The sequence below is a fragment of the Furipterus horrens genome, unplaced genomic scaffold, assembly GCF_987537825.1.
Source record: "Furipterus horrens unplaced genomic scaffold, mFurHor1.1.pri manual_scaffold_17, whole genome shotgun sequence".
NCBI classification, from domain to species: domain Eukaryota; kingdom Metazoa; phylum Chordata; class Mammalia; order Chiroptera; family Furipteridae; genus Furipterus; species Furipterus horrens.
In genome coordinates, this window is record NW_028327187.1 from 82,976,003 (window position 1) to 82,999,338 (window position 23,336).

The 23,336-nt window shown below is 39.7% G+C and overlaps 1 protein-coding gene across 1 annotated transcript in view; it reads right to left on the bottom strand.

The window, feature by feature from the left end:
• Window positions 1-309: 309 nt before the first annotated feature.
• ZNF81 (zinc finger protein 81) overlaps window positions 310-23,336 on the bottom strand; it is a 55,060-nt gene continuing 32,033 nt past the window's right edge. The window contains exons 3-5 of the mRNA XM_090263876.1: window positions 14,712-14,838; window positions 8,387-8,482; window positions 310-3,138 (exon numbers count right to left, since the gene is read on the bottom strand). Coding sequence (XP_090120002.1) covers window positions 1,442-3,138; window positions 8,387-8,482; window positions 14,712-14,838 — 1,920 coding nt within the window. The 3' untranslated portion in view covers window positions 310-1,441. The remainder of the gene's footprint in view (window positions 3,139-8,386; window positions 8,483-14,711; window positions 14,839-23,336) is intronic.

Below are 23,336 nucleotides of genomic sequence, written 5' to 3' on the forward strand. Positions count from 1 at the left end.
TCTCCTTAGCCAGATCCCCAAATTCATTTGGTACATTCTCTATCTTCCCACAGAGTGTGGGGACTGTTTTGCTATATTTTTCCTTACTAAATAATGGGATGTCATCTTTTCCAGCCTTTTAAAACAGATTTCCTCATTGTTTTTCCAGTCTCCACCTGCTTCCCAGGCCAAAAGCCAATGCCACATGTCTTATGTTTTGGTATAATATCCCCCCATGCATACACTTTTAAGTATTATTAGCATTTGCTGTGCAATGAAGTACCTCAAAACTTAGAAGTTTAAAACAATAATTATTTTATTTAACTCACAATTCTCCAGGTTGGCTGGGATAACTGATATGGCTTCTTCTGGTATGGGCTGGGTTCGCTGGGGCTGGAGGTCAAGAAATGCCACACTCCCTATCTGGCAGTTGGCCGAAGGGGCCTCAGGTGGGTTGGCTCATCTCTGCTTCAACTGGTTTCTAATTCCTCAGTAATCTCAGTTTCTTCATATGAAGGTCTTAGAATTCCAAAGAGTAGCAAGAGAGTAAGCATCAAGAGAGGCTTTTTCACACTTCTCCAGCTGCTTCTTGAATCTCTTTGCTAATGTACAGTGGCCAAAGCAAGTCACATAAATGGCCAAGCTCAGATTCAAGGTGGAGAGAGAGAGCTCTACCTCTTAATCAGAGAAACAACAGAGCAACATTGCGAAGGAGCATGCATAAAAGGAGGGGAGAGATCTGTGGCTATTTTGCATTGTACCAGAATGAAAGAGGATAAAAATACAAAGTCTTGGAAACCAGTATGAATGATAGGATTACATGTATGTGTTCATGTAAAATTATATCTGCAGAAGTGTGTATATATAAAACCACAACGACTTTAAAACTGAATTCACGTGAGAGGAAATTCAATAGAAAACATATCTGATAGACACAATTATATTAAATTCAAAAAATGAACTTCAATTATTCCTCCTGTTGTGCAATGTTTTCTGCCACAAACAACCTACAGAACTGACAGTAGGCCTACACATCAAATATGTTTTGTTGTCCTACCTTTCATTTTGTTGTCACTTAAATTGATTAATATAACACAGTAAACATGACTGACATAACTTTTCACACTCCATTATAAATAATTTCATAACAATCTGCTTTATAATACTTTCTTTATAATAGGAAGGCTTTTTTCCTAATGCATCAAGTTGACAGCACTTTTCCTAGTATGAAGTCTATTATATTTCATGAAGTTGTACAAATATGAAAATTCTCCTTCATTCAATGCATTCTTAGAGTATCTCTTCTAAATAATTTTTTTTCATCTCAGGTGAAAGAACCTGACAAATGGTTTTTAATAAGTAATATATTCATTTAGGTTCTGTCTTGGATGAATTTTATTATATATACGTGAACCTGACTTCTGTGATAAGACTTTCTCATTTTCAAGAAACAGGGTTACTTTCATGTATGAATATTGCGATGCATACTCAGAACTGATTTCTGAGTGAAGCCCTTTCCACAGTCACTGCATTTATAGGGTTTATCTCCAGTATGAATTGTCTGGTGTTTATTGAAATTTGACCTGTCGGTGAAGGCTTTCCCACATTCTGAACATATATATGGTTTCTCTCCTGTGTGAATTCGTTGATGTACTTTGAGATGTGGTTTCTTGGAAAAGGATTTCTCACAGTCAGGACATTTATAAGGCTTCTCTGTAGTATGAATTCTCTGATGTGTAATTAACTCTGACTTCTGGATAAAGGCCCTCCCACAGTCAGCACAAACATAGGGTTTCTCTCCAGTATGAATCGTCTGGTGCTTATTGAAATTTGACCTGTCAGTGAAGGCCTTCCCACATTCAGCACATATGTAAGACTTCTCTCCAGTATGCGACTTCTGGTGAGTATTGAGATTTGACCTGTTGGTGAAGGCCTTCCCACATTCAGTGCATATATAGGGTTTCTCTCCTGTGTGAATTCGCGTGTGCATCTGGAGTTGTGACTTAGAAGGGAAAGATTTCTCACAGTCACTGCATTCATAGGGCTTCTCTCCAGTATGAATTCTTTGATGTGCAATCAAATGTGCCTTTTGAATGAAGGCCTGCCCACATTCAGTACATATATAGGATCTCTCTCCTGTGTGAATTTTCTGATGCATCCTGAGTGTTGATTTTTGGGTAAAGGCTTTTCCACACTCACTGCATTTATGGTGTCTTTCTCCAGTATGAATTTTCTGATGTACATTGAGGGCTGAGTTCAGGGAGAAGCCTTTCCCACATTCACTGCATTCATAAAGTTTTTCTCCAGTATGAGTCGTTTGATGCCTAAGGAGAGATGATGCCTGGAAAAATGATTTTCCACATTCACTGCACTTATAGGGTTTTTCTCTAGTGTGAGTTTTCTCATGCATAATTAATTCTGAATTCTGGATGAATGCCTTCCCACATTCAGTACATACATATAGTTTTTCATCTCTATGAACTCTCAGATATATACTGAGTAGTGGCTTCTGTGTAAAAACATTTACACATTTGGTAAGTTCATGAGGTTTTTTCATAGTATGAATTCTCTGAGACGCAAAGAGGTGAGACTTCTGGGTGAATATCTTCCCAAATTCAGTACACATATTTGCTTTTTCCCCAACAGGAAATTTCAGATCGTTACTGAGGTTGAGGACTTTTCCACACTGATTACTTTCACAAAATTTCAGTCCTATATGCATATTTTCATGGTTAGTATAAGAAGAACTCTGGGTAAAAACTTGACTGTGTCCAATAATTTTATCAAAGTTCTTCGTTGTTTTGTTTTTAGTATGAATATGTAAGTCTAAATTATGCTTAAAACTCTTCTCAAATGAGTCACATTTATGGGGTCTTTTCCGTGAAGAAATAATATGATTTGGCCTTGGATGAACAAATTTTCCACTGTCTTTATATTCATAATGCCACTCTGTATTCAATGCTTTCTTATTGACGAAAGTAGCATGACTCGCAGGTTTGTTCTGTTTTTCCTGATATCTTTTTATGTGTTCAGCATCTTGCCACAGCTCTAAAAGTGAATACAATGAATCATTTCTTATATCTTCATCCTCCATTTCACTATGAAATGAAGCTTTCCCAGAAATTCTTTTTTGTGAGGTATTAATCCCAAGCTTCCCATCTAAAAAGAGGGGGAAAAAAGTAAAATTGACACAAAGAATAGATAGCAGAAAATTAAAAGGTACATATAAGCTACTCCAAATAGAGCACAGGGAAACCAGCAAATCTGATGATGGCAACAATAACAGGAAATACATATATAGCGCTTATTATGTGCCAAGCTCTTTATGACACTTACAATGTTCCAGGCATTATTCTAAGACATATATACATATGAACTCATTTAATCCTTTCCAAAGTTCTATGAGGTATTTTCTATTATTATTCACCTATTGTAGACAAGGAAAGCAAAGCTCAGAATGGTTATCTATATAATTTGTCCTAAAATGTGGTTATTAAGTGTTGGAGATCGGAATTCAACATAAGCAATTTAGCTCAATTTTGGCAGGATGCTTGAATATCAAGTAGGATGGACTGAAGATTAAAAAGACAAGGGTTTTCAGGGAAAATATCAATGGAGAGCCTAATCTTGGATGGGGTGACTCAGAATCTAAGTTCTCATTAGCTTTAGATTATAAAGCCTCACTAATCTTGTTGCCTCCTGTGTATTAGCAAAACATCAAATTCACATGAAAAAAAATTAATTTGCTAGGGGAGTATATCCTAAAAGTTCTCATCACAAGGAGAACATTTATATTTTTTATATCTATATGAGATGGGTGTTAACTAAACTTATTGTGGTTGTCACTTCATAATGTATTTAAGTCATTATGCAGTACACCTTAAACTTATACACTGCTGTGTGTCAATTATATCTAAAATAAAACTGAAAAAATGTATTCATGCCTCTAGGAAAAATATTGTGGTGATAGCCATATTGACCTATACAAACAATAAATGGATTGGTATGCTCCAACTCCTCATCACGTGTAATTGTTTTCTATTAAACACAACACCTATCGAGAGCTGAATATACATTCTTTTCAGAGACACATGAAACACTCCCCTAGATCATTTGCTGAAATCATACAGTGTATTCTCAGACAACAACATAATTAGACAACATAAAGGAAATAGACAAATTCCTTGAAAAATACAACTTATGTATATTAAAGAAATTGAATTTGTTTTTAAAACTTTCCCATTGAGAAAACCCCAGTCCCAGACAGACTGACTGATGAATTCTGTAAAATGGCATAAGAATAAATAACAATCTTACACAAACTATTTCAGAAAATAGAGAAAGGAACTCATTCACAATTCATATTATGTGGTCAAGCATTACCCTAATACCAAAACCTGACAAAGACATTGCAAAAAAAAAAAGCATCTGACAAAATTCAACACTTAACTATGATTTTTAAAAAAACCTCTTTAACCAGCTAAGATTAGAGAAGAGCTTACATAACCTCATAAAGGGAATCTTCAAAAAACCTAGAGCTAACATCATATTTAATGATATAATTTTTTCCCCTAATGTTGGGAACAAGGGAAGCATACCCACACTCACACTTCAATTCAACATCAAAAGTGAAATAAAGAAAGGAAAGGAAGTAAAAAGCAAGAGATTGGACAGGAAGAAGTAAGTGTCCCTAAAGTGATAATCATTACTTACATGAAAAATTTCAAGGAACCTACAAGAAAACTAATAGGTGGATTTAGTTATGCCTCAGGATACACAGTCAATGTACAAAAATCAATCACTAGTGAACTATACTAGCAATGAACAATCTGAAAATAAAATTTAAAAAAAACAATGCCATTTACAATAGTGTCAAAAACATTAAGTATTTAGAAATAAATTTAATGAAGGATGCATAAAACTTCTACACTTAAAACTATGAAATATCACTGAATGAAATCAAAGATCTAAATAAATACAAAAATATCAACGCTCATGGATTAGAAGGCTCAACTTGTTGTGCTATCAATTCTCCTAAAACTGATCTACAGAGTCAACTCAACTCCAAACAAAATCTCAGCAGGGATTTTTAAAAAAATTATAAACTAATTCTAAAATCATATGGAAATGCAAATTATCTAGAAAAACCAAAGTAATAAAAACAAGCAAAGTTGGAGAATTTATCCTACCTGATTTCAAGACTCATAATAAAAGCATGTATGGGTTTGCCAAAAGGACTGTGTATTAACTATATTCTCTTATTTTCTGTACTCTTAATGCTCTGCACCTGTTGCCTAGCTGATCCTGGAGAGATTGTCCCTCCCAGGGCTAGTTAATTCCTAGAGACAGCAAATGGGTTCTCTGTGAGCATACCTTTCTTACGCAAACCAACCAATCCAGAGCCCACATCCACCAAGTAACTCTTTTATCAAGCTTTCTCAGTTTGAGTCACCACCTCCCTGCCCTAATCACCTCAGGGCCAGGTACCAGGCAACTAGGGACAGTATCTGCACCACAGAGCCTAATGAATTTCTCAAACTAGCCAATCCTAAACTTTTCCAGTCTGCTTACTCTGCCTCACCCATTCTTTCCCAAGGAAATCACAATAAAGGCTCTTGCCCATGCTTTCTTCTCATAACTTCTGCCTCCTGGCTGACCCTAGTGCTTTCTCTTGTAGCCTTGCCTGGTGAGGCATGGTCCCTCCTCTTGGGAATTATGAGTTCAATGGCAATAATCTCTGGATCTGTTGACTTCACTATACCTAAATAATAATAAAACCAATATTTTAAAACAGAAAGATGTATCAACCAGTGGAATGGAATACAGAGTCCAGAAATAGGTTCACATATGTAAAATCAATAGGTTTGATGAACATGCCTTGGAAATTCAATGGGAGAAAAGAAAAGTCTCTTCAACAAATGGTTCTGGAACAACTGGATATCAAATTGAAAAAATGAGCATCAATCTTTACATCAAACACACAAAATGGTTCATAGACCTAAATTGAAAAGCTAAAATGGTAAAATTTATAGAAGGAAATATGAGAAAATCTTTGTGATCTTATGGTAGGCAAAGATTTGTTAAATAGATCACAAAAAATACTAACAAGTTTTTAAAAGATGATGAATTAGGTTCTGGCCAGGTAGCTCAGTTGGTTAAAGCATCATCCTGATACCCCAAGGTTGTGAGTTCAGTCCCTGGTCAAGGCACATACAAAAAGCAACGAAATGCTGTGGCTCAGTGGATTGAGCGTCAGCCTGCGAGCCAAGTGTCGCTGGTTCGATTCCCAGTCAGGGCACATGACTAGGTTGTACATCAGGTCCCCAGTTGGGGGTGCGAGTGAGAGGCAACCACACAGTAATATTTCTCTCCCTCCTTCTCCTTTCCCCCTCTCTAAAAATAAATAAACAAACAAATAAATTAATTAAAAAAAAAAGAAGCAACCAAAGACTGCATAAATAAGTGGAATGATAAACTGAAGGTTCCCTCTCTCTCAAATCAATTAAAAATATTAAGAGATGATAAACTCCACCAAAATTAAAATGTTTGGTCTCTGATAGGCACCAGTGAGAAAATTAAACTGCAAGCCACAGATTGAAACAAAATATTGTCAATACATAGATCTGGTAAAGGAACTGTATCCAGTAAATATAAACAACTCTTCAATAACAAGAAGACAACTCAATAAAATGAGAAAGATGTTTGACACTTCACAAGAAAAAAACTCTACAAATGGTCAATAAGCACATGAAAAGATACTTAACATCATTACTCACCAGAGGAATGCAACTTAAAATCATAATAAGATACTATTTACATGTTTATTAATACTATAATAGCTAAAAGTAAAGAGACTGATGATAGGAAGTGTTGGTGAGGATGTGGGAAACAGGAATTCTCATGTATTGCTGTTGGAAATGTAAAATGGCACAGCCACTTTGGAAGACAGTTTGGTGATTTCTTATAAAGGTAAGCACATACTTATTATATGATGTGGTAAATCCATTCCTAGGTATTTACCCAAGAGAAATATAAACAGATGTTCACACAAATACATACTAAAATGTTCACTGCAGCTCATAATAACCACCTGTCATCAACAGGTATATCAACAAATTACCATATATTCCTACCATGGACTAGCATCCAGCATCTAAAAGGAACAAATTAGTGATATACTCAATAACATGGATAAATCACAAAATTATGTTGAATGAAAGGAGTACAGACAGTATGATTCCACAGATATAAAACATTAATAAAGACCAATATAATCTATAGTGACAAAAAAATGTCAATAGTTGCCTGGGGCCAAAGTGGTGGTAGGCATTGACTACAAGGGGCATGAGGAAGCATTTCTGTGTGATGAAATGTTATATATCATGGTTGGGGTGGTAGTTATACCAGTGTGTACCTTGTCAAACTGTATACTTGAAATGGATACACTTTACTGTGTGTAAATTATACCTTTAAAAAGTTGATTTTATTTATTTACTTTTTAAAGTGATTATGTTTTTTGTACTGGAACTCAATAGGTCAAAAGTAGCTTTATTTTTTTTAAAAGATTTTATTTATTTTTATTTATTTTTAGAGAGAGGGAGGGAGAAAGAGAGGGAGAGAAACATCCATGTGTGAAAGATACATCAATCGATCAGTTGCTTCTCACAGGCCCCCAACTGGAAACTCAGCCTGCAATCCAGGCATGTGCCCTGACCAGGAATAGAACTGGTGACCTTTCAGTTCACAGGCCAGAGCTCAGTCCACTGAGCCATGCCAGCCAGGGCAATAAAGTTTATTTTAAAAGAAAAAAAAATGCTACTTGACACTGATTACAAAGTCAGAAGACGGGAAAATGGCATGGGGATAGGGGAGATGGAAAGAAGTGAGGAATCTGAAGGTGATATGTACAAAGAGAGGAGGTGAGGCTGGTTACAGGTGACAGTTTATTGGCATCTTAGAAGCCAAAAGTGAAAGGATACTAAGAAAAACAGGAACAAGGCAACCAACTGATTTTCAAAGAAGGCAAATCCATTAAAACCTGAATGTACAATATATAAAACTCTAAGACCCTGGGGTTGGAGTTAAGTAACAAAGCATAAAAATGCGATGGAAGAAGAGAATATCCAAGAAAGCAACATCCATAGTGAAGAGGGCTGGAATATGATCCAGAGAATAGGAATTGCAGTAATTCTAGAGGAAATCTAAGCAAAGAAGACAGTTGATAACAGTAAAGAAAATAAAGGGAGAGAGCAATTTGGTACCTGGGAGGCCAATGTTATTTATTCTCAAGCAGTTTTTAAAGTCTAAACTGTCAAGAAAAGCAGGAATAATAGCATTTTAAAGGTACCAGCCTCTCTTAGGAAAAAAAAGTATTTCCACGTCTCCCCTTTGCCTGGGCCACACTCACCTGAACAGCTTTGATGTGGGGCTTGTCCCTCCAACATCCATGGCTCCTCTCCTTGCTCCAACTTGAAGATGACCTCTGGTTTGGGAACTTCATACCCTGTTAATAGGACATAATAGAGAATTGGGTCCAGATAGTTGCCTTCCATTTGTTCTTTAGAAAAGTAACCACGTTTCACTGGGAAAAGAGTAATAATCACAGAGGTGAAAGGGACTGAAGAATCTCAGACCAATCAAGGATAATATCATTACACACTTAAGATGTCCCAGAGCACTTGGCAGCTGAGAATGGAAATACCCTCATTGATGTTCTGTCTTAGTTTCCTAGGGCTGCTATAACAAAGTAACAATAAGTGGATGACGTAAAACCACACAAATTTATTGTCTCATATTTCTAGAGGCTAGAATTCTGAATCTTTCCTTGCATCTTCTAACTTCTGGTGTTTACTGGCAATCTTTGGTGTTCCTTGGGTTGTAAATGCATCACTAGCCATCAGATGGTTGTCTTCTCCTTGTGTGTTTCCTTATCATCTTCTCTCTATGTGTGCCTATTTTGGTGCCCAGATTTCTCTTTTTTATAAGGACACCAGTCATATTAGATTAGAGCCCATCCCCATGACCTTATTTTAACCTGATTACCTCAATAAAGACCCTATTTCCAAATAAGGTCACGTTCTGAGGTATTGGGAGTTAAGATTTCTATACATCTTTTTGGGGACACAACCCATTAGAGCTTGCGCTCTGACCCTTGAAATTAAATATCCTTCCCATGTTCAAAATATGCTAACCCCATCCTGATATCCCCAAAAGTCTTAAGTCCAAAATTATATCTAAAGATCATCAACTCAATCTCTCAAATATTATCTAAACACCCAAATCAGTTATGGGTGAGATTTGAATATGAGTCATCTTGCGACAAAATTACTCTCCATGGAAGCCCGACAAATTATCTGCTTCCAAAATACAATGGTGGGTCAGGCATAGGATAGATACTCCCTTTCTAAAGGGAGAAATTGAAATGAACAAAGGGATTGCAGGTCCCAAGCAAGTTTGAAACCTAGCAGGGAAAATTCCATTCAACTTTAAAGGCTTGAGAATAATCCTCATTGGCTCAGTGCTCTGTCCTTTCAGTCCACTGAGGTGGTGGTACCACTGCCTTGGCCCTGGGCCAGGAATGGCAGCATTCACCATTACCCCTAGTGGTTCACTAGCAAAATGTTTGCTTCCTGTCCATGACCTTACGCTCTGCTGACCTAGAGATCTTTGTTCCAAAGGGAAGAATGCTTCCATCGACCAGGAGATACAACAATGATTCCACAAAACTGAAAGTTAAGGGCATTTTGGGCTCCTCATGCCTCTTAATCAACAGACAATGAAGGATGGCTGGGGTGACTGGACCGGTCTACCTAGGAGAAACTGGACTGCTACTGCACAATGGAGGTAAGCAAGTATATGTCTGGAATACAGGCAAGCCCTTAGGCCATACTACTATGCCCTGTGATTAAAGTGAATGAAAAATTACAACAATCCAATCCAGAAAGGACTATGAATGGCCCAGACCCCTTTACAAATGAAGGCTTTGTGACTCCACCAGGTAAAGAACCACAACAAGCTGGGGTGCTTGCTGAGGGCAAAAGGAATAAGGAATTCGGCTTCAAGGCCACAACATAAAAACCTCACCTGTTTGTAGTCTGCTGGCCTGCTCTGAAGTTTTCCAACTCAAGACTGCAATCAACTCTTACCTGAATTTCCAGCCTGCTGGCCTGCCCTATAAATTTCAACTTACATTCCCCACAATTGGGTGAGCCAATTCCTTAAAATAACCCCCCCCAATACATGAAAGTGTCTAATATTTATATGTGTGCATGTACACACACACACACACACACAGACACTATTGGTTTCATTTCTCTGGAGAACCCTAATACAGATTTTGGTGCCAAGAGTCCTTTTAGAGGAACAGAATCTTGAATCTTAAGAATGCATTTTCTGAATTTGCTACAGGGTTTCTAAAATTGGTTTCCTATTCTGACTATATTTCAAGGCACTAATGACTATTTCCTGAAGTAGAGAGGGCACTAACAGTCTGTGCCATGATGCAACAATAGAGATATGCAAAAATATCACCATTGAATACTCCTAAATAAGTGCTTATAAAAGGCAAGATTCTGGATGACCATGTCTTTAATACCTTAGAAATTTCTGTCAAACAAGTATAATAATATTTGCTCTTTGCTCCTAATGTCTCTGGACAAAGTGGGAAAAGAAAAGGACAAGGTCAGGGATTTGATTTCCCAGCTCAAGCACTGCATAAATGACCTAAAAATTTTTGTCTGTCCCAAAAGAAAATTTTAGCTTCTGTAGCTTCAGAGATGAGTTTTCTGAAAACCAAACGCAGAGTGGCATCCTGAGAGGGGCTAAATTACAACCCAAATTGAATTCCCAACTTGGCAGGTGTCCGCTATTAAAGTGAAGGCATTGATTGAGAAGGAATGGGATCCTGAAAACTGAATGTGACCATATGAGGACACGGAACCTCTAAATTCTGATGAGTCTTCTTTGTCAGCAGAAGAAGCCTTTCCACCCCAACTGAACAGATTACCCCCACTTTGCCTGAGGAGCTTGCAATGGCTTCCCCTGAGATACTTGCTTTGCAAAGCACTGCTGATTTCCCTCATAATCCACCTTTAAACCCCTCTTTACTTCTAGACCTGTAACTAGACTCAAGTCCCATCAGCCCCCAAGAAGCGTGACCCATGAGGAGGTGTACTACACACCAAATGAACTGCATAATTTGTCCAATTTATACAGACACAAATCTGGGAAATATGTGTGGAAATGGATATTAAGCATGTGGAGTAATGGAAGAAACATAAACTTGGATCAGGCTTAATTTATTGATATAGGCACACAAAGCAGATTTGGAATTTAATATTGCCACTTGAAGGGTTAGACAGGGCTTGAACAGTTTGTTTGTTTGGTTGACTGAAACACAGACCAAAAAAATTGTTATTTCTAAATGCAGCTGAAATACCAGAACAGCTTTGGTATACTGTAGAGAAAGATATCCAAAGGCTCAGGGAAGTTGGAAAGTTGAAGTGGATTTATCATATAAGATCTACTCATCCACACTGGGAGTGTCCAAAAAATACACATGTTATTACAACTGTAAGAAATAAATTTGTGAGGGGAGCCCCCATATCCTTGAAGAGCACTGTAAATGCTCTTCTCTGTAGGTCAGAAATTATAGTAGGAACTACGGCCACTGAATTGGGAAACCTAAATGCAATGCGGGTAATTGGATCCAGGGGTGTCAGAGGCCAAGTGGAGGCACTTAATTGCCAAATGCAAGGTCGATGTGATTACTGTAATGGACAGCAGGGTCAAACCAGTGTTCAGCATAGTCTGATTTGCTGACCTATTGTTGGCTACTTAATCATGATGTCCCTAGAAAAAAGACAGATGGGCAATTTACTAAGTCCTTACTTGATCTGTATAAGAAGTGTTCTAGGTCAAGTGAACAGAAATCTAATTTGAAACATAAAAACAGAGCCCTAACTCCTCACTCAGACTTAAGCCAGTTTATAGACCCAGAAACCTTGGAATGAAGGGAAGACCAAGTCCCTTGAGGAAGGACCCCACTATACTGCCAAAAAGTTATACTACTAATCTTTCTCCAAGCCTTCCTTGAAGCAACCTACAGCCCTTTACCAGGGTGACTGTGCATTGAAGAAAAGGAAATTATGATACTTTTCAGGAATTACTAGACACTGGCTCTGAACTGACACTGATTCCAGGAGACCCAAAAGGTCACTGTGGTCCACCAGACAGAGTAGGGGCTTATGAAAGTGAAGTTATACTGGAGTTTTAGCTCAGGTCTGTCTCACAGTGGGCCAAGTGGGTCCCCGAATCCACCCTGTGGTTATTTCCTCAGTTCAGGAATGCATAATTGGAATAGACATACTCAGCAACTGGCAGAATCCTCAAACTGGTTCTCTGATCTGTTGAGTGAGGGCTACTATGGTAAGACAGGCCGAGTGGAATTGCAGAGAATGTGCCACCATCAAGGACTTGAAGGAAGCTGGGGTGATGATTCCCACAACTTCCCCATTCAACTAGTTTATTTGGCCTGTGCAAAGGATAAATGGATCTTGGAGAATGAGAGTGGATCGTAAGAAGCTTAACCAGGTGGTGATTCCAATTGTAGGTTTTGTACCAGATGTGGTTTCATTGTGAGCAAACTAACACATCCCTTAGTACCTGGTATGCAGCTATTGATCTGGCAAATGCTTTTTTTTTTTTTTTTTGTCATACCTGTTAGTAAAGATCACTAGAAGCAGTTTGCCCTTTACTAGGGTGACTGTGCTATAAACAAGGTATATATAAGAAAGTCCAACTATACATCTTTACTGTCCTACCTCAGAGGTACTGGAGCAGAGCCCTGCCATCCTCTGTGGATAACTTGTCTCCTTTTAAGAAACTGCTTTTGGCTTGCTACTGAGTCTCAATGTATTTGCTCACTGTATTTAAGCATATTAGCCAATGGAAGAAATGAAACTTACCAAGAATTCCCTCAGTAACAGTGAGTGAACATGAAAGAACTCAGTACTGACTGAATTGAATCCTTGCTCTGTGGTAGGACACAGAAAATGTGGCATATGGAAGACCCACTTCCCTGTGTCACTCATAGGGAATCCAGGTCCTTTGATCGAGGCCTAACCTGTGGATGGTATGAGGCCAGTAGCAGCCCCTGGAGCACTGAGCCTGAGTCTTCTCAGAGCTGTGTTGCTCGAGAATATAGCCTAAAGTGAGTGATAAACTCCATGTAAGGCTAAATATCAGCATGAAATCAATAGTCAACAACTACCATAAGGGAAAGTTGAAAAGAACTTTGAAGAAAGCATGTAACTGTTGAGAGGTGTGACTTCAAATCAGATGTGGTGAGCTTACACCGTCAGCCCTAGGTGGTAGTGCTGCCCCTTAGTCCTGGAACCAAGTGGGTGACTCGCCCTCTGGAACCAAATAGGTGACAGCCTATCTCCTCGCATCTTTCTGGCCTGTGTGCCCTCTGTGCCTGTGGTGGCAGTGGTAGCCCTGTGGGCTTCTGAACCATTCTTGGGGGCATTCATCCCTTTTCTTGACGTTAAACACATATTCACAGCCAAACAGATTTACCAGCCTGTTTCCTGTCTCTAGGATCTCAGAAATCCAACAGCCTTCCTTCATTTTTCCTGTCTGTCCTCTTCAGACTGGATCCACAAGTCATACACCAATCTCTTTAGCAACTGTTTGTCAAGCCACACTCTTTGTGTTCTTTCCAGAGTACACCTTTTCATTTTCTGCTACATGAATAGGCTGAGAACTTTCCAAATCTTCATGTTCTAGTTCCTTTTTACTAAGAATTCCTTCTTCAGTTTCTCTCTCTTCTAGCATTTTGCTCGAAGTTGCAAGGAGAAACCAGGCCATGACTTTATACTTTGCTTAGAAATATCCTCAGCAAAATATCCAAGTTCATCACTTACAAGTTCTACTCTCCACCCAAGAGAACACAATTTAGCCATATTATCTGCTACTTTAAAATAAGGATTGCCTTTTCTTCAGTTCCCAATAACATGTTCCTCATTTCCATCCTAGATCTCACCAAAACCACCTTTAACATTCATATTTCTATCAACAGTCTCTTCAGGGTAATCTAGGCTTTTTCTATCAAGCACCTCAAAACCTTTCCACTTTCTGCCCATTGCCCAATTCCAAAGTCACTTCCATGTTTTGTTTTGTTTTTAGATATCTGTTATAGCAGTACCGCTCTTCCCAGAACAAAAATCTGTCTTTGTTTTTTAGGAGGGCTCTAACAAAGTGCCACAAACTGGGTGGTTTAAAACAACAGAAATTTATTGTCTCACAGTTCTGGAGACCAGGAGTCCAAAATCAAAGTGTCAACAGGGCCATACTCTTTTTGAAGCTGTTAGGGAAAGAACTATTTTCATGCTATTCTCCTGGCTTCTGGTGGTCTCAGACACTTCTTGGCTTATAGATACATTGCTCCAGTGACAAGGCTATCTTTTCCTTGTGTGTCTTCACATTGTCTTCCCTCTGTGTATGTCTGTCTCTGTGTTTAGATTTTCCTTTTTCACAAAGACACCAGTGACACTGGATTAGGACCTGCCCTAATAACCTCATTTTAGCTTGATTACTTCTGTAAAGACCCTATTTCCAAATAAGGTCACATTCTGAGGTACTGGGAGACAGGACTTCAACATATTTTATTTTGGGGACACAATTTTACTTATAACAGACTTCTCACAGATGTATAGGGTGACTGTGCTTACCCACTGAGAGCAGGTGACTGTAGTTCTCCAGTGTCACCTCATGGTACAGGCGCCTTTGAGCAGTGTCCAAGTGCTGCCACTCCTCCCAGCTGAAGTCCACAGTCACATCCTCAAATGACACTGAGACCTGTAACAACACAATCCTGTTCAAGGTGCCATGGTCAGCACTGGGGGGTGGGGAGAAGATAGACAGGAAATAGATTTTAATGATTTCTTTTCACCACAATATACCATACAGCATGTTTATTAAATACCTAGTTATATATACATAATGTGTAAAGCACAAACATCAAATCATAAATTTTTTTCTATTCATTGTGTACATTTAGTCTTTCATTTCTTTTTTTTTTTTTTTTTTTTTTTTAATGAGAACAGAGACGTTTATTGAAGAAGATACAAGACACAAGAAACATTGTACATAAGACAATGAGGCCTCAATCCCCTTCCAAGTAGGCACCTTGGGACCTCACACAGTTCTCCAAATTTTTCTTTTTTTTTTTTTTTTTTTTTTTTTTCTAATCCAATATTTATTTTTTGCAATTTTTGGCAAAGATGCACTTGGCTTTTTGCTAAGTCCAATGTTTCTTTATTGCTTTTCTTTTTTTTTTTTTTTTAAAGTATATTTTATTGATTATGTTGTTACAGTAGTTCCAATTTTTTTTTCCCCTTTACTCCCCTCCACCCAGTATCTCCCTCCCCCAGCATCCGCCCCCAAGTCCATACCCATGGTTCGTAAAAAATAACTATCCCTCCCTCTCAGATATTAAGACCCTTTGTAATCTTGTAAAGGACAATGGGCGAAGGTCTCAAGCTCCTCTAGCTGCTTCAAGCTGGACATGGTCGTCGTCCTACCTACCCTTGGGTCCAGAAATCCCTAATAACAGTGGGAGTGTGGAGGGGAGGGTGGCCTTCCCACATGGGGAAGGATTGTGCAGACTCCAGGTCAGTTGGCTATCTCCGGACAACGGCGTGCTTGGTTTAGCAGGCTGGCATCCTTGTTGTGTTCTGGGGGCAACAGATTTGGCAAAAAGGGTTAAAAAGCATCATTCAATCCATAACTACTAGGTGGCAAAAGGCAGGGATTAATTTTTCAATGTTCCACATTAGGAGAAAAAAAAAAAAAAAAAAAAAGGGCTTCTTTGGAGGAAGGTGTGCTAGGCACATCTCTCCTGTCCAAAACCCTTTTGCCCATTTTATTTAGTTTGGGCTGAGGGAAATAGTTTATGTTTCCCCCTCTCAGACCTCTGGGCCCTTTCTGTCCAAGCCATTAGGATAGAAAAGAGAATTCAGTTTTAAAGTGAAGCCCACAGACCACCCCATTCTTCACCAACTCAGCCATTTAGTTCAGCCAAACTGTTGAGTCTCCGGAGGCAGCGCTGCAGAGAGGATTAAGTGAGGCTTATGCGTACAGACAATCACTCAGGTAATGCGGTCATAGGCTTATGCCCTCTGGTTCAATTTTGCTCATTTGTTTGTGTTGTTCATTAGTTTCCTGTAATAGGTGACAGCATAACGTATTTTTCTTTCGTTGCCTGGCTTATTTTGCTAAGCATAATTCTTGAGAAGTATGTATATTTTGCTTCTTTGGGGTGAAAACTTCTATATATATCGACTAAGTCCATTTGATCTAGAGTGTTGTTCAGTGCCTCCATATCTTTGGTGTTTCTTTGCTTCGAAGATCTGTCCATTGTTGACAATGGGGTGTTAAAGTCCCCTACTATGAGTGTGTTGTTGTCTATATCTTTCTTGGAGTCTTTCAAAAGTTTCCTTACATATTTGGGTGCTCCTAAGTTTGGTGCATATATATTTATAAGGGTTATATCTTCTTGATGGATTTTTCCCTTAAGTATTATGAAATGCCCTTCTTTGTCTCTTTTTATGGACTTTGCTGTGAAATCTGTTTTGTCTGATATAAGTATTGCTACCCCAGCTTTTTTTTCATGTCCATTTGCTTGGAATACATTTTTCCATCCCTTTACTTTCAGTCTGTGTAGATCTTTTGTTCTAAGGTGGGTCTCTTGTAGACAGCATATATGTGGGTCATTCTTTCTAATCCATTCAGCTACCCTATGTCTTTTAATTGGAGCGTTTAATCCATTTACATTTAAGGTTATTACCGATAAGTACTTATTCATTGTCATTTTTCCCCTTTGTACTCGTGTTCTTCTCTGTCTCTCTCTGTTTCTTTATCTTCTTAGAGCAGACCTTTTAGCATCTCTTGCATTGCTGGTTTGGTGGAGATGTATTCTTTTAGCCTTCTTTTGTCTTGGAAGCTCCTTATTTCACCCTCCATTTTGAATGAGAGCTTTGCTGGGTATAGTATTCTAGGTTGTAGGCCTTTGTTTTTCATTGCTTGGAATACTTTTTGCCATTCCCTTCTGGCTTGTAGTGTTTCTGCTGAGAAATCTGATGATAGCCTTATTGGAGTACCCTTGTATGTTATTAGTTGTTTTTCTCTTGCTGCTTTTAGGATCCTCTCTTTGTCTTTGAATGTTGCCATTTTAATTATGATGTGTCTTGAGGTGGGCCTGTTGGGGTTCATCTTCATTGGGACCCTCTGTGCTTCCTGGACTTGCGTGACTCTTTTTCTCGTCATGTTAGGAAAGTTTTCTGTCATTAGTTTTTCAAAGAGGTTTTCTATCCCTTGCTCTTCTTCTTCTCCTTCTGGAATTCCTATGATACGGATATTATTATGTTTCATGTTGTCCTGCAGCTGTCTTAGAACCTCTTCAGTCTTGTTCAGTCTTTTTTCATTTTGTTGCATTGTCTGGGAGTTTTTGTGTAGGTTGTCCTCCAACTCGCTGATCCGATCTTCTGCTTCCTCTAGCCTGCTTTTAATTCCTTCTATTGTGTTCTTCAATTCAGAGATCGTATTTTTCATTTCCTCCTGGTTCTTATTGATAGCTTCTATGTCCTTTTTCATGCTCACGTAATTTTCTGTGAGTTCCTTGTAGTTTTTCTGGAGTTCTTTGAAGTTTCCGCTGAGCTCATTCAGCTTCTCCATAATCCATGTTTTGAATTCCATATCTGATAGTTCGCTCCCCTCTATTTCATTTAGCACTCTTTCTGGGGATTCTACCTTTCCTTTTGATGGGAGGTTGTTTCTCTGTCTCCCCATTTTTTTGACTCCTATTTTTTGTTGGTGCTTCTTGGAATGATCTGCACTTCCTGGATCTGCCTCTGGTGGCGTCAGATCATGTACCAGTCTGGCCCTAGGCAGCCTGTTGGAGACTTCCAGGGATCTACTGCTGTTGTCTGTCTTCTTTGATTGTTAATCTATTCAATCTGTGATTAGCTGTCAGGCTTAAGGACTGTGGGTGTGGCAGCTTAATTCCTGTAGGCAGGGCTTTTGCTTCCCCTCAGGCTGACGCCACTTGGAGGGGAATGGTCTACCCGCAGTACTGGGGATGAGTCAGCACTGGGACCCAGTCAGCCGCTCCTCCAGTTCTCCCCTCAAAGCCACCGTGCCAAATTCTCCCCAAGTGTCTCCAGTCCTCTCTGCCTTCCCTCTGCTTGAGCCCAGGGTAAGTGGTGGCCAAAATATTTTCGTATGTGATCCACTTAAGAGCTCTTTCTCTCCTGCTGTTTCTCTCCAGCTAGCAAGAAAGCCTGTGGCCCCTCGCTTTTCACAGCTGACACCACTTTACTTTCCACTCTGTCGCTGCAGGCTGGGAAGCCCAGCTGGGGGTCTAGACCCTGCCCTTCTCAGGGGGAATCCCCGGCTGCTGAGCTGTTTCTCAGTCCCTTCAGCAGCCACCCGTGTGAGCCCAGCCAGCCCTTCCGCGTCTCCGCACTCCCCACCGGTCACGTTGTGATGTAGCGGCCTTCTCTGTCTCTCCGTGGTTATAAGACTTCTTTCCAGCTAGTGTTCCATTGGTTATTCCAGATGATTTCTCCAAAATTAAGTTGTAAATCCAGACTGGTCCTGGGAGGAGGTTAGTGTAGCTTCCACTTACTCCTCCGCCATCTTGGATCTCCCCCAGTCTTTCATTTCTAAAAAGAATAATTTTGTACAGAAGTTGACCTTGATCCTATTTTGTTGCTCATTTTAATTAAAAATTTCTGTTCTATAACTTTTAGGAAGAAGCATGTATATACTTAAAAAGAAACTTAACGTAGCTCCCTCTACTGTTGTTTTCATTTACTTTAAAAAACATGGTCATTCTCTCTCTCTTATTTAAAAAATATTTAATTTAGTTATTTTTAGAGAGGGGATGGGAGAGAGAAAGAGAGGGAGAGAAACATTGATGTGCGAGAGAAACATTGTTTGGTTGCCTCTTGCATGCCCTCAACCGGGTACCTGGCCAGCAACCCAGACATGTGCCCTGACCAGGAATCAAACCAATGACCTTTTGGTTTGTGGAATGATGCCTAACCCACTGAGCTCCACCAGTCAAGGAGGCCATTTTCTTTTGATGACTTTTTATTGCTCATTTCTAATTTAATTCCATAATGGTCAGAAAATATATTCTGTGTGATTTCTTTTTCTTTTTCTTTTTCCATGTCCATGAGTCTTTTTCTCTTCTTTCATTTTTGCTCAATCCCTCCAAATTTAAGTGAACATCCCAAAAAGAAAAAGTTGCTACTGTGCTGTAAAGCCTGAGTTAGCCAATGGACATGACTGGAAAGCAATGTGGCTGGGACTGCAGAATCGAGGCATCCCTAAAGTTGAAATAGATGGTGTCATTCATGAGAATCTTGCTGCCTGATACAGAGTTCTGGGCATACTAAAAACATGAGATGTTCATTTGGTTGAACCCTGAGCAGCTGGCTGTATTGTTCAAAACCAAAAACCAATGTAAAGATTTTCTTGCTGGCATAGTGCCACTCTCTCACTCCATGCTTCATCCCTCCCTCCTCCTCTACCCTGAAATCAGCTTCTTTGAATAAATGATTAGGGGTGGGACAGAGGGTTCCCTGTTCCCAAGAGGGACCAAAGGCCATACACACACCCTCTGAGTATGCTGGAGAACTTCAGGGAAGGGACAACGTCAGACTTTTAAGGCTCTGTTGGATACAGGTCCCTAATGAGTGCCCATCCTACCTAATGTCATGGAAGTGAGGGAGCACTCAAATCCAACTGATAGGGTTTCAGCAAGGATCAATGAAGACAGACACCTAAGCCACTTTTGAGGGAGTAGGGAGGGGTTGGGCCAATTCAATGTACCGTCATTGCAGCTTTCACCTTTCACAGCTGTTGAATGTGTCTCTGGTATCGTGTTTTAAATGCTTGTATGAATGCTAATAAAGTCCAAAGGGGGTTCTTCTGTTCCAGGACTGATGTATGTGGAGATATGGTAGCAGGGCATGCAAATCACTTCCCAACCCATCTTGTGTCTTCTCCCAGGTGGTCCAACAGTAACAACAGAGAATTCCCAAAAGGCAAATAAAGTCTCATCTTGATTAAGACTAAAAGGGAGAAGGTATAATAAGATATATAACACAGGGGAACATTTCTTTTACATAATTCCTGTTGAGTTCAATTTTTCAGCTGTTTTAGACTTAAATAGACATGCTGATTTCAAAACTGCAGTTAGTTTTCTTCTATCACATTGTTTTTTTCTGTACAGTTTTTCTTTTTTCTTCTTCTTGTACAGCTTATCTTAATGCGACCACTCTAGGCTAAATCTGTACAGCTTATCTTAATGCAACCACTCTAGGCTAAATCAAGCCCTGATCGAGGAAAGCACTAGTGCTCTCCTATTGGCTGAGAACAAACCTTCCTCGAGTGGGGAGGGGTGGGGGACGACCTTGGAGACCAGCGACAGGTTCATACTTGTCTAGGCTGTTCAGTTACACATGTGACAGTGTGGTGAGAGGTTGTGTGCTGCTCTGTATAGTGAATCATATTCCAAGTGTAGTCCGAGTTCTTGTCTGTATACAAGGAGTTAGAAGAATTTATTATTTTATTTACATATGTACTTATTTCCTTTCCTTCAGATCATGTCTGCCTCCACTATTTCTCATCATAAGTATCTAAACAACCCTGATTCGTTTTGTTATATATCTTGGCAGTTGCACCATTCCCAGTCAAGGGCAAACATCAGCGCATTTGTCAGGCAAGCCTATTTTGCATATTTTAAAGTAAAGCTTGGTGATCAAGATAAGTCTTGGGCCCCTCACAAGGTGTGCAAGCAGTGTGTTGAGAGTTTATGGATGTGGACAAAGGGAACATGTGATAAATTGCCATTCGGTATACCTATGGTTTGGCGAGAGCCCAGAGATCATTCAAGCGACTGTTACTTTTGTATAGTGAAAACGTCAGGATATAATAAGAAAAATAAATGTAAAATACAGTATCCTAGTCTACCATAAGCCATACGCCCAGTGCCTCATTCAGCTGAAATCCCAGTGCCAGTTTATATTGAACTACCCTCTTTCGAAAAAACAGGTGTATGGTCTAGAACTAAGTGACAGCAACGATGAAGCTTTTGAAATTGAAGATGATTTAACTTGTAACGGATTTGATCAGCATGAGTTGAACGATTTGGCACAAGATTTGGGACTATTCAAAAAGGCTTCAGAACTCCTAGTATCAAGACTGCACGAGAGAGACTTCCGGCCAAGATGACGGACTACACTGACACGCTCCTTCTACCTCCACAACTAAGAAGGTATACACCTACCACAAAACCAGAAATAACCAGAAGTTCCAGAAAACAAAGCTACATGGAAGTCCAACGTATGAAGTTATAAACAGGTGGTGCTCGTCCGGACGGGTAGGAGGGGCAAAGCGGAGGTGGAGAGGTCAAGATGTGCTGGCAGCATCTGCGGCAACGGCGGCGGGATGGCCATAAGCACAGACACCCACATTTAAGGGGAGGCGAGAAACACCTGCAGAGCACCCCCAGCTGCAGACCAGACCCGTCAGCTCGTAATTACAACACCAGGAAAGGCAGACACCCATTGTCTCGGACTGTGAAGGCCGGAGGGGGTGGGGATGGAGGAAGAAGCTCCTGGTCTCTCAGTGGAGAGAAAAATGGCAAGAATCAATCTTTGACCCCTGCCCCCACACAAAATGCAACAGTGTGGTGAGAAGGGTCGCCCAGTAGTGACGAGTGCATGGAGCTCTGCCCCCTATAGTGTAGGAGGTGTGACAGCCCTGTCCAGGAAGCAAAGGTAAACACAAAACTGTCAGGATGGCAGAGACCATGATAGAGATCCTGGTGATGCAGCTGACCAGCCAGCAAATATCTGGTCTAATGGATCAGCAGATAGGAAATCTTTCTGAGGTAGAGTTCAGAGCTTTGGTTATAAGAATGCTTATAGACCTGACAGCAGACCTTAAACAAGACGGGGAAGGAATGAAGGCTAGTAATGCTGAAACTAACAAAACACATACGAAACAAGTGGTGAGGGAAAGGAAACAAGGGATCAAATCAACAAGTTGGAACATAGGGAAGGAACAAACAGTCAACCAGTTCAGAAAGAGGAAATGAAAAGTAAGGAAAAATGCGGAGAGGCTCAGAAACCTATGGGACAGCTATAAGCAGGACAACAGCCATATCATAGGGTTACCAGAAGGTGAAGAAGAACTAGAAATGGAAAAATTATGTGAAAAAATAATGAAGCAGAACTTTCCTAACTTGGGGAAGAAAATAGACTTACAGGTCCAGGAAGCACAGAGAGTTCCAAAACAACTGGACCCAGGGAGAACCACACCAAGACACATTATAATCAGAATGTCAAGAATTAAGGATAAAGAGAGAATCTTAAAAGCTGCAAGAGAGAAGAAGAGAATTACGTACAAAGGGGTCCCAGTAAGACTATCAGCTGATTTCTCGAAAGAAACTCTGCAGGCAAGAAGGGACTGGCAAGAAATATTCAAAGTAATGAAAAGCAAAAACCTACAACCACGATTACTCTATCCAGCGAGGCTGTCATTCAGAATAGAAGGGCAGAGAAAGGGCTTCCAGGACAAAGTAAAACTGAAGGAGTTCATCAGATCCAAACCACTATAATATGAAATGTTAAAGGGACTTGTTTAGGAGAAGGAGGATCGAAACTGTGAACATTAAAATGAAAACTGTATCACAACAACCAACAGCAGAAGCTAGGGAATCAAAACAAAGGCAAACTAAGTAGGCAACGACAGTGGGAATAGAATTATAGGTATAGGGAGCATTTTGCAGGGAGGTCAGCTGGGAGGGGGAAGGGGGAAAAGGGAGGAAGATGGTACAGGAATTAAGAAGCATAGTAGGAGGGAGTGGAGTAGACAGGAAGATGCTGAGAAGAACTATATGCACAACCAATGGGCATAGACTAAGTGGGGGGGAACAACTGGAAGGAGAGGGGTCACTGGGTAGAGGGGAACAAACGGAAAAGAAATTGGGACAACTGTTAACAGCATAATCAATAAAGCATATTTTTTAAAAAGAAAAAAAACTGTCATAAAATATGAAAGCAATCACAGTGTCAAGCTGATCACTGAAGTGCTATTTATAATAAAGAAAGGAGAAATAAATATACAAAGACAGTGGGTAAATTACGCCATATCCACAGATGAAAATTCTATTTCTTTTGAAATTCTGTTTTTAAATCCCATTTCATTTGAAATTCTAATAATGTGGGTAAATTCTTTTATGTACTATGATTTCAATTAAATAAAAAATGCACTATAATAAG